We start from the raw sequence: 12,441 nt of genomic DNA, 5'->3' as shown, positions 1-12,441 counted from the left end.
AAGCTAGGGCAACAGTGAAAACAAAAGTCACGTTTATAGTCAGGTGGCTTAACAACAAATTTTGAGGCAAAAAAGCGCCAAATTTGGCATAGAATTTCGTTGGGACTTACCAATTGATTTTTGCCTAGGAGTCACTCTGGTCGTAATTTGTTTTTCAAGATGGCGGCCAAAATCCAAAATGGCCGCCAATAAATTGGAAAATCACATTTCATTTGTTGCAGAAGTAACATATAGGCAAATGAAATATCAAAACATAAGTATTGATGGTCATTGAAACATATTTTAGACATGTTGCATGACATAGGTAATTCGTTGTTAAGATGGTGGCCAAAATCAAACATGGCCGCCAGTAGCCTAAACTGGAATATCATTTTGATTGCCGAAATCGCATATAGGTATTGAACGAAGTAGGAAAACATGGAGTAATCATATTGGTCATTGAAACATATTTTAGACATGGTACATAATATAGGTCACTCGTTGCAAAGATGGTGGGAAAAATCCAAAATGGCTGCCAGTAAACAAGGAAATCACATATCTCTGGAATGCAGAATCATATCTAAATGAAGCTGTAGTAATTGGTAGAGGTGGTATGTAAATTACAACTTACCGTAAAAAAAATCTTTAAAAAAAGTTATAACCAGTTCCGTTTCTGAAACCACATAAAATGTGGTATTTTTTGGGAAAATAAAGATTGAGGGCGCTGTTCATATAAGTAAAAGTATACTTTTTTACCTGTAACTAACTAAGTTTTTGTCAGAATATTTTTTTAATGGTCTTATTTGATAGATAATTACATTTTCTTTATATTAAAGAAAACAAATTTTACATTAAATATCCATAGTTCAGATAAATTTACGTTAAGTGCCTAAAATCAACAAATATAACACATTAATACATAACAAATACTATTGGATGTTAACAAATTACAAATTTAGTTAATCATAAATAGGATTCTTTTACATTTTTATAGAAACTGTTTTATTATAAAACGGCAGCCAGTTTGACCATTTTTAGTTTTAAATTACAGTTTTTTCAGGTAAATACATTTTTTCGTGGATAATTATGTGACATTAAAATGGCATATTCAACAAAAAAAATGTTAAAAAAAATTTTTTCAGGGGGACAATACATCTTTAAGGGAAAAAATCTCCTCTCTGAAAATACGCAAGTTACACAACTAAAATGTCTTTAAAATAGGTGTAAATTTTGAGAATGTAGAGATCCACCGGTTAAGTGTTTGTTGTATACGATCTTGTTCTATTTATGTGTAATAATTTCTTGAACTATGCTAGATCAAATTTCTATTTACAAGTGATACAATGTCGCCAAGCTGTCCATTCATATTTTTGTCTTGCGTATAGTAACCATGGGAACGTAGTATAGCAACTTCATTGATGGTGTAAACCAATCGGCATCGCAATTGCAAATAATAGTTCATTCACTAGCTCTCACGGTATTCTTAAAACAACTGAACAAGCCTATATTTGAATTAATTGATAACCAGAACATGCACGTCTTATGTTTCAATGTTATTGATATGACGTTTGAGGCTAAGGTAAAATGTCGACAACAATTATATTTTGATTTTCATTTACTTAATACGTTGATAATGATGATATGAATAAAGAAAAACTTCTTCAACTTTATCGATTTTTATAATGTTGTTATCAAGTTTCTCAAGTAATACGTAATTGACGTCAGAATCACGTCATTCTAAGCACGAGAACTGGCATATTCGTAGTGAAGGTGGTTGCATCATTGCTTATATGCTATCATGTTTAAAAGTACATTGAACGTAAAAAAGGTTTTTTAATACGCCTTTAAAGATATATCATCCCCCTGAAAAAACGTTTTTGTTAAATATGCGATTTTAACTGTCACATAATAGTTTACCTGAAAACATTCTTTTTTAAAAAGCAACACATTGTCAACGACTGGAAGTTTGGTTCTATTTAAAACTACAAAAACATTACTTTTTTGTCAATGTTTTTTTTTCTACAGAAGTGATTAACTTTATTAAAACTGCGAAATGGCCTTCAAAGTCCATTTAATAATCTTCATGTTTTTTTTCGGGGGCGGGGGGGGGGGGGTGACATTTATTATAGAGCTCATAAACGGGAAACTTAAATTTAACTCTTGTACTGGTGTTAATATCGTAATGTATTGTTTATTTACATGTGTCTTCCTGTTTTTCTTGTATTGTATGTTTTTTAAGGACCATTGGAATATTAGGTTCCACATTGGAACAGAAAACCGAAAGACCAAAATATTACAGTAGACCACACCGTCCTTATAAATACCGTCTTTCCTATCAGAATTATACTATTCTTCATTGTGTTGTACTGTACATTCTATATTCTGAAAATAGGCTAGCACAGTTCAATTTTAATTGAACGATATCGAACGTAATGAAAGGAGACATCACTATCCAGCCTAACGTAATTCTTTTTATTGACCTGTCTAAGATCTACTCATCTCACCAAAAAACAATGTTTATCAACAATCACCTTGTAATTAATCGATGCAGTACTGTATGCTGTATTAAAGGTTACGTTGTTCCCTTTTTATGTACAATTTAAATAGGTCAATAAATCCTAAACTCAGGTTAGTTCTCTTTTTAATAAAAAGCAACCATCCATCTGTGTTTATTAGACTAATTGGCCCCTATCCAGCGAAGTTAGGTTAACTGTTATTATGGTGACCGTAAAGTGAACTTAGCCGGGGAAATAATTTGGTTCGAACGGGCTCAAAGTAACGCAAGAGGTGCGATTATCGTCTTAACTAAATGTATAGATATTTCTACTGGCCGCATTTAACTAGTTTTTAAAAAAAGTATGGTTCACTGCAATATTAATTAAAATAGTAACAAAAAAACTGGTGGATTAGTTAATATTGAACAAAAAAAAGTTGAATGGAGCAAAGTTGTAAATATATCAAGTATTACAATACTTGGTGTTGACAGTGGTTTAAATTTAAATACATTTTGTTTACTTCATTTCAATCATTTTCTTACAGAGAAATTATGAATATTCACCAGTATATTTACGTGTTATTATTGGTGGTTATCACTGGGTGGATATGTTTCACCCTAACTTTTTTTCAAAGGTGGGCGGGGATCCCACGTTTCGTAGACAAATAAATTTGTTTTGCATCTTATATCCCCTCCCCATAATATTCAAAACGGATCTTTGATGGTTATGTTATTTATTATGCCTTTCTCTATACACAGTGCAATTACATGTTTGTTTATCAAAGCAAGATTGACATAAAACATTTAGATAAAAAAAAAGCAATCTAGTTAGTGGTGAAACGGGGGTTTTCCCTTATCTATTGAACATTTCCCACTACCTTAAATATATTAAAATGAAGTGGAATATAAAATCATACATCAATTTAACTTATATACAGTAATAGGTGATACAATAAATACAAAATAGATTTGTTCACGATTTTAATATTTCTCATTACTATCAGATGATGTGCAACTTTCAAACTTTAGTGTCAACTAAAACAAAAATCGAAATAGTAATAAAATATTACAGTATTACAATGACAATAAAATAAAGTTTTTCTTCGAAATTGAAATCATTACCACTATGTAATTTGGGCTACCAATGAGGTAAATAAACGATTCATTAATTAGATTAAGTCATTAACATCTTTTTTAAGGTATCATAGGCAAATAAATAATAGCCTCGATGTAATAACAGTATTAATAATTTCCTAACATAAAAAAAATCGTTTACCATTCGTTTAACATAATATTATAAAATCATTATATACTTTATTATTATTTCTGAATTTGGTAGATCAAATGTTATTAACAAACAACGTTTGATGGAATAAACAGCATAAAAAACGTTCAATACTAGACAATGAGCAATTCTTATACAAACTTACAAGTGTCAAATCATGAACAACTACGAAGCTGTGAGAGTGCTCATAGTCTTCATGGTGAAAAGCTACTGTACTACATCAGGTATACACACAATATACAGAACACATAGTATTCACAAATTATTTCAGAGGAATTGAGGAACTCTGCAGTTCAATGTTTTAAATGTTATTAACAAGCAATGAAATACGAGGTCTCTTTCTGAATGCTGCCAACACAGTCTGTTTTTCTTTAATTCGTTCTTTTAATTGCTTTACACGATCTTCTCTTGATGTGCAGACCTCACTTAAGTCTTCCTCATGTGGTGGTTCAGTTCTCGCATTAAGCTGATCTTCTTCATCTGACACTGGTTCTTCTTTTATTCTAACAATTGTTGAGGAAACTGAAGAATCTTCTGTGTCAGAAACTGGTTCCTTTTTTATCATTACAAGAGGAAAATCTGTATTTGTATTTGATTGATTTAGTAACGTATCCATTGCTAACTGTTGTTCCTTTAGAAAACTGTTCAAGTAACCATCGCTGGGATCCATAGGTTCCTCTTTTATCACAATTCTATTATGCTTTAACTCCTCTTCAGTTTCTGAAGAAGATTCAGTATCTGTTAATGCAGTACCAATTGGCAATGACATTCTTAGAATCTTCTTTTTTCTTACTAGTCTATTTTCAATTTGTGCATGCTCAACTCCTTTTAACATTTTGAAAGATGCTGATTGACTAGTTAATTCTGCATCGCTGCTCTGTGATGAATCTTCAGAATCAGAGGAACATTCCAATTGTGGAAAATAAGCTCTTTTCTTTGTCTTTCTCTGTGAACTTCTTTTGTGTTTTCTGTGTTCATACTTCTTTGATTTTTTCTTTTTGCTTTTCAATTTAGAATTCTTGTCAACTATTTCATCTAGCTTAGCTGGTTTTGATCCCAATATATATGTCTGTGAATTAGGTTTCTGTTCTACAACAAAGTTTACAATGGGTTGATGTGTGGCAGCAATGTATGTATGATCTGTGGGAAGTATCATGTTCCCTTTTCTATAATGTGCTGCAAGTAAGTGTTCAATATTTTTATTTGGTGATGTAGTTTTTTGTGTGTCACCTACTAAGTAAGCAGGAGACTGGATGTTATTTGTTGGTGCTACTTTTACAACTCCTTCTCTTACGACTTGTTTTAAACTTTCATTTGCAGATTTTCTAAAAAATAAACTGCCACTTGAATCAGTGGATCGGACATTACAACTTGTTGGATTGTTTGAATTTTGTACCCAATCATTTTTGCTCGCAAATGAAAACACAGAAGTGATTTTAATATCAGATGTATTTGAAACGGTTTGGCTAGCTAGGCTTATAGGATGTTTTGCTTGAGAGTCAGTGGTCTGCACAACTGGCTTATCTTTCTGAATTGACTGTTGTGGTGTCTCTATTTTAGTGTTTGGAACCAAACAAGACTGTTGTAATGGTATTTGTTTAGATACTGGAATCTCCTCAAACTTTTCAGGCAAAACTACCAAAGGTGTATTAGTATGTGTTTTAGGTGGCATAATATGGCTAATATTTCCCTTAGCTGGCTTGACATGGTTAACCCAGTTTTTAATAACCATATGACGCTTAAATTTATGATTCTCATCCAGCACATTTACAACTCTTTCAATACCAAACATATTTTTTGAATCAGCTTCAGCCTGCGTTACTGGAACATAATTGCTGTATGACATACCATTTTTTATGTAAATAACTCTCTTACATAATCGCATACTTTTGGGATTCCTATAAATAAAACAAACAAACATTGTAATATCAACAACATACAGTAACATTACAAGTTATATCAAGAATTACTGTAGTAATGGAGCACAGTACACCCCATATTATAACGTTGGAACATAGCACTAATGAAATCACTAATCAACTGGATGTTAGAATATACAATGTCGGCAAATGTGCATATACACAAACAACACAAAATCAATTTTTTCCATTGAATTAATATATCTGGATTGCCAACAATTACAAAATACCCTCAAATTCATCAAACCTAGAGTAAAGCATACATCCTACTCAATATTGCGAATTGTCAATTATTAATGAAATATAAAAATATGCATACCCATTAGATTTGTCTTTGTATGGAACAGCAAATAAAGCAGGAATGCTCTTTGATGAAAGAGGGGCAACATGAACTTTTTCTATAGACTTCATTTTCTGAAAGAAAAAAAAATAAACTCATTTCTGAAATTTTATTTTGAGTAAAACAGTATGAACCTAGTAAAAATGTCTATGTTATTGTTAGTTTTCAAAACAAGCTAGGAACTACTGTATAACAGACAAATACCGCAGTCTATGAAACTTTCCAAAAAACCAGACCAAATCGACAATGTCACAATTTTTTTTTATACCATTAAATACTAAAAAACAGAAAACCAGCGCAAGGGTGTCTGTTTAACCTATAAATAAAGAACATCTTATAATACAGATGAAAAAAAATGTTGTTTCAAGCACAGCACAAATTGTCAGCATTCAAGATTGTTGATTTTCTGTTACTGGAAAAAAACAAAAACAAATTGAGGGTGCTAGGCTAGCAAAATTCACTCATGCATGCAATTTTTAAAAATAATGTACAGGGTTACAAAAACATGTTCGAACAAATCTTGGGTTGGTTAGGCTTGCGCAATACAAAAATGTTTAGGCCTATTATTCACAATAAAATGGTCTGTTTCGTTGCTGAGGTTGTATTTTCTTTAGGGTGTTTTCTCCCTACTACCACTGCTATGAAACTCCTTCAAATTTGGTTGCGGTCGTCTACAAACATTATTTGCTCCTAAACAGTTATCAACACGACACGAAATGGCTATTTTATTTTTAAACGCTGCACCATTTACTATCACCGAGAACAAATAAAAATGTGGTGAAATGAAATTGCAAGGCCATTGAACGCAATTCTCATTCAATTTACTGATGTTACTGTTAGCTTGTTACTGTATCTTAAGGAATCGTTAACATTTACTGTACCTTTGTATCATTATTTTTAGAATCAATCATTTCTACAGGTAATTGTGAGACTTCTTTTTCGGGACTGGTTTTATCATCCACAGTAATCTTCTCAGGTTCCTTTACTCTTGGTCTCTCGGGAAAAACCGGAATATTTCCTGGTTTTTCTTCTTGACTTTGATACAACTTGATGGCAGTCTTTACATCTGCAAGCCATTGATTACCAACCAAAGACTCTTCCTTATATTGCTGTCTATTTTCATTTGTCAGCAAAAGGCAATATTTGTCAAAGGATTTGCAATATGACATGTAGAGATTTAACCAATTTATCAATTGTATATTTAATGAATTTGTATCTGCTCCATCTAAAAACAAGTCCATAATTTTGTCTTTTTTAGATTCTAAATGTTTGAAGTTGTCCTTAAGGGTCTTTTTCAGTGTCTTCTCTGTTAATAAGAGATATTTGGTTGTTGGTTTCCTAATACGCTTTTCCATCAAAGAAACTTTTAAGCGCAGAGGCACAATTTTTGCTTCAAAACTGTATCAAAAGATACTGAATGGTTTACTACAAAAAGAGAAGAACATGTTGTGAAGCCTTGCAGGTGAACTACTACATATCAGAGCAAGGGATAAGCTTAATTAGGCTTGATTTGATGGAATCATTAGGTCTAAATTACAGTACAGTCATATAATATTTTATTTTTTCAACTAAGCATCCAATTTAAAATTTGTCTTTTATATTTATTTTAAAAAAACCCTATTTATTCATGAATTGTTTAAACTACTGTACCTCTGTATAGATGTATCAACTGTATTAATTTTTTTCATTTTTTTTAGTTTTCACTAAATATTGTGTTTTTAAAAAAAAGAATTTCATATAAGAAACTGTTTTTTTATAATATTATATTCAGTCTTTTTTTGCATTATAAATTGTAATGTTTTTGATTATTTATACAGTTCATTATCAAAGAAATAAAATCAGAAAATCACAGTACAGCACACGTACTGAGAGGCCACACAACGTACCCCACCACGGACGGCTGACGATGATCAAAATAAAATATACAGAGGGCGCTATACATATACCGTATACACTGCCGTAAATTTCACAATAAAAAGCCGGTAAAAAGCACTCTGTACACTACCCATAAAAACACTATTAATAATTTCTAACCTTGCATATTGTAATCAACAAGTTAAACAAAGGAAGCAAAAGGGTATTCATCAAGCCAGCTAGAGAGACCTAGGCCCTACAACATCCACTAGGCCTAGTTCAAACAGTCGCCAGTCCTACACAATAACAATAACTAAACAAGCCTAGATAGGCTAGAGGCCTCTACTACTAATGCCTTCAAAGCAAAGCGCGCCGTCGACATACAACTTACCTCTAACTAAACGAATTTAGATTTATTGGGTAGTCTAGTGTGTGTGCGCTAGAAATGACATGCTGTTTATGAAAACTGTTCTTGTTTTTTTTAAATTGAACAACAATCTCAACCTCTTTTATAGAAAATAAAATAACGCGATTACAAAAAAATGGCTAACCAAAAAAGAGCGGGCGGCGCATTCATAGCCCATAGAGGGCGTGTATACGTCACCGCCGACGATGAAATCGCCATTTCCCAAAAATGATATTGTTTACATTGTTGCAATAAGTAGGCCTAAGTTTTGACGTTTGTGTTCGTATTTTCACAATATTGATTGTTTACCAGTAATAGTTTTACTTACCATTTAAATAAAGGAACATACAATTATGCAAACTGTAGTGGCGAAAAGCTGTTTCGATTCGATTCCGGGGGGCGGCATATCATAAGCAAAATATTTCACATACGCATGCGCATCATATCAATGCGCGTGTCATAGGTCAAAAAATAATAAAAAATAACTATTTTTGCGTCGATCTTTTTGTGGAGAAATGATCTTATATCCACAAAAGGTGAACGTGAATTCTTAAATTAATGGCAAATTAACGGCGTATGCTATATATTGGCCTGTTGTTCAATGGTTACACATCAAATTTTCTAATTCCAAGTCCGTATAATTTATCAAAGTCTACAATAATGCATTATGGGCTTTAATAGCCATTTTACAACGCATGTTCCTCATCTGCTGTATCCTCATGGAACTTCATACGTACAACGTTGAGTAACTACTACAGTAAACCTAGACAGACGTCAACAATAATACAAACATTGAAATAATAAAGTTCTTTATTTAACTAACCTCTAGATTGAACTCAGTTAGCCTAAATTATAAACATTTCACAATTGCGCATGATCCAATTTGGTCGTCGTTTTGTTTGTTATTGTAGTATTACAATTTATAGAGGGCCTCCTTTCTCTCTCAGAAATATATTTAAATATCTATGATAAGAAGGATTTTGTTTTTCCAAATGATCTGACTATACAGTTGACGACTTGACGCCCGTATGCGGCCACCCTCGGGACAAATAACTCCTCACACACTGAAATCACTGAGTTTGGCCTCCTGACGTAGTTAGGAGTCAATTATTGCCTTTGGATATAGATATTTTTTATAGATATGTATAACTTATTGAGTAGATCCGTAGGCCTACTCATTGTATACTGTACTATATTGACCTACTCTATAATATTGATAAAAGCAAAGTAAGCCCTCTATTTTCTGAGATACAAACTAATTATAGGTCCATGGTTGGACAACATGTATGTTATGTTCAGCCCAATTCGTAAAATCTAATCTTTATAATACAGATTATAGCAAACAAATCAACAATAGTATAACGGCCTAGGCTACCATAATTTTCAGCTTGCTTCGGCTAAATAATTATTTTTAATCAAACAAGCCGGAACCGAGCGAACACGCTGAGGTTACCTTTTTGTTAGATTTTGTTGAAATTTCAAGCATGGGTGATTTTTGTCTAGCGCCCTCTGTGTTAGTTTATATTTTGGACTCGCAGCTGGTATCCAGTATTGTTTTTGTTTGTTTGGTTTTTTTATTTTTTGTTTTGTTTTGCCTTCATCTGTTTATTTTTTTATTTTTCTCGCACCCACTAAGGACAGTGTGTGTCAAAAGTTTTAACCAATTTTAAGAAAATAAACAAGAATACAATTACACAAAATCAGCTGAAATAGATATTTTTTTTAATCAGCTGACTAACATTATTCATAAACCTTGAACGAATACTCCGCCGGGGTTTGTTGCAACGATTCATTTCCTTTAAACATAATTTTGTTTAGAATTGTTTGACGAATGTTTACAGGTGTATATATGTTATCATAGTCGCAAATCAATATCTATATATATTAATGTATGTAATATATTTATTAATATAGTATCTATGTTTAGGAATAGTAGTACAGATGGAACAGTAATTGTCAAGTAATGTTTGTGACCTACACAAATTTTAGAACATCGGTATGTTGTAAACTCCTCAAAACCAAATCTGAAGTTTTAATGCCCCAGTTTTCTATGTATTTATTTGTATACAATGTGTTTAGTAAACAAATAAAACAGACAAAAAAACAAGTGTTCCGTTAGCGACGTTTCACGTGACGACAAACAGCCAATCATAATAATTTTTTTTCATTGTATCGAATTTTTTTTCCACAATATCGCTTTACGGTAAAGTTCAAATAGTCTAAAGTAATTGGTGACGCTTCTTTCAGAAGAACATTATTGTATAGTGGTTGTCTAATTGGTTCACTTGTTTTGTGACGTAATTTTCTTCAATCTAGTTTTCTAATTTCTTTGCTCTAGAGAAGAATTGAAGATGACATTTTCTAATCTAACAACAATTTGGCAGAGCAGTAGCTGTAATTAATAAAACAAAGTTCCAGCTGATCTTTATGAACTAATCGTTATTATATCACGTTTCTACTGATCAATATTCCAATGAATGACGTAAGACTTGTATTCAAACGTTTCAACCGTTTGTACTGTGTCCTTACTGTTTGTTTACTTCACATTAACGTTACGGCACTTCTCCAGAGATGAAAACTTCACAGCGTTAATGATAGGCAACTATTTCAGATACAATATAGGCATTATTATTGCAACTGATCGACGGCGGACGAGCTGATAATGTTCTCATATTTTACTTTTACAGCTCCATGAAATGCAATTGCAATTAATCCAAGATTTTTAATTGAAACCATCTCCGTTAGTGCTTTCATCTGAGCTACGTTGTCCACCAAAAGGTGGTGTTTCCTTTATAGGCATTCTACTGTATTTCCACATATCATAACAATTATTATTTATCAGTAGTATCCCACATTATATTCGCACTACTGGAACAAAGTAAGTCACCACCACTATCCATCCATTGGGCATTAGGAAGTTGGCATCTATCGAGCTAGAGGAAACACAATCCTGGTTGAATAATTTAGAATACGGTTAATCGTTATCTGAAAACGCCGCGTATATTTTCTAATTGATACCTATAAGTGAAATGTTCTACTAAATAACACTATTATTTGACCAGCAATTAATATACCATAAGTACCTACTTAATAGTGTTGTGCTCATCATTCAACTTAAATGCAAGGCTTGGATGATAAAAGCCCATTAATTCCTTTGTCTTTATGTTTTATTTTTTATCACTAAAACTGAGCTATCCTGAACTTTTATAGGCCTATCCATATTTGTTATTGATTGGGAGAGTATAGGAAGTGAAATGTGTTACTCGTAATGAATCAGTACAGTATTTAGACAATCATGATTGTTAGTAAAAATAATGGCTGAAATATTTGAAGAGTAGGCCTATGTCCAAACACGTATATAAAAATACTTGTAGAAGAAAAAGGTGTCAAAAACAAGCAGGCTTATATTAATATGCTGTAGATGGAGATATGGTGTGAAATGAATTTGAACTACTGCACATCGGATGTCAACAAACATGAGGGTTATTATGAACCATTTTCTCAAATTGCAAACAAGGACATACGGTATCTACTCTTTCTGTGAAACCCACTTACAATATGCTAGTTATTATAAAATAAAGTTTTTTAATTATATTATTTTTACCTCCTCGTTATAAAATAGCTTAAATAGGCCTATTTCTTATAATGTAAAGTGAATAAAACTGGGTTTTTCACATTTATTTAATCAATAATAATACTTCACACGATTTAACACGTAACTAAAAACTGTGAAAGTGAAAAATAACCAAAATTACTCTAAAACGGAACTGTTTCTTAATAAGCAAAAACATTTTATTTGAATGATAAATTTTGTTCCATAGGATTCAATCGCAAAGTAAAATGTGTCTAAATGTTGTACGGTATACCACAGGGACATGAAGTATTGAAATGAAATATCAATACCATGTAAGTACCAATTATTCAACTTTTATGGAGTGTTTTTATGCCAGCATTGCGTTTCAAGTTGCTGCGTCATGTATTGGCCTCAGTAATAGTCAACTGCCACGCAGCCGGTAATCGAAGCATTAAATTGCGATCAGGCAGTAGCAATTAAATTTCTTTAAAAAATAATAACAACGACATTCCATCTTAGAGTGACGTAGTCTTCATATCAAAGTTCTGTGTTCGGCACCGCTTGTGTGATATCGTCATGATTTCATCGTG

General features: G+C 32.3%; 1 protein-coding gene across 3 annotated transcripts; it reads right to left on the bottom strand.

Annotated features, from left to right (window-relative positions):
* Window positions 1–3,190: 3,190 nt before the first annotated feature.
* LOC144843555 (uncharacterized) lies at window positions 3,191–8,698 on the bottom strand. 3 transcript variants are annotated; one of them, XM_078700399.1, is made up of 5 exons: window positions 8,606–8,698; window positions 6,899–7,442; window positions 5,997–6,091; window positions 5,329–5,656; window positions 3,191–5,286 (listed from the first exon to the last, which is right to left on the bottom strand). In XM_078700399.1, exons 2-5 carry the CDS (start codon window positions 7,370–7,372, stop codon window positions 4,060–4,062), a joined length of 2,124 nt encoding a protein of 707 aa, XP_078556525.1. In that variant the 5' UTR covers window positions 7,373–7,442; window positions 8,606–8,698; the 3' UTR covers window positions 3,191–4,059. The 3 variants fall into 3 exon arrangements, with proteins under 3 accessions (XP_078556525.1, XP_078556506.1, XP_078556515.1); XM_078700380.1 differs by having other exon boundaries at window positions 3,191–5,656; XM_078700389.1 differs by lacking the exon at window positions 8,606–8,698 and adding an exon at window positions 8,263–8,407 and having other exon boundaries at window positions 3,191–5,656.
* Window positions 8,699–12,441: the final 3,743 nt, after the last annotated feature.

Source organism: Antedon bifida, chromosome 1, assembly GCF_963402885.1.
Source record: "Antedon bifida chromosome 1, ecAntBifi1.1, whole genome shotgun sequence".
In the NCBI taxonomy this organism is placed as follows: Eukaryota; Metazoa; Echinodermata; class Crinoidea; order Comatulida; family Antedonidae; genus Antedon; species Antedon bifida.
Note: the sequence above shows the minus strand (reverse complement) of the source record. Positions and strands in the feature narration are given on the sequence as shown.

Coding starts and splice junctions, on each gene's coding strand:
- LOC144843555 (XM_078700380.1), bottom strand. CDS start 7,372: ATGGAAAAGCGTATTAGGAAACCAACAACCAAATATCTCTTATTAACA. Junction 6,092..6,898: donor CTAAAAATAATGATACAAAG/GTACAGTAAATG, acceptor TTTTTCTTTCAG/AAAATGAAGTCTATAGAAAA. Junction 5,657..5,996: donor TACAAAGACAAATCTAATGG/GTATGCATATTT, acceptor TTTTATTTATAG/GAATCCCAAAAGTATGCGAT.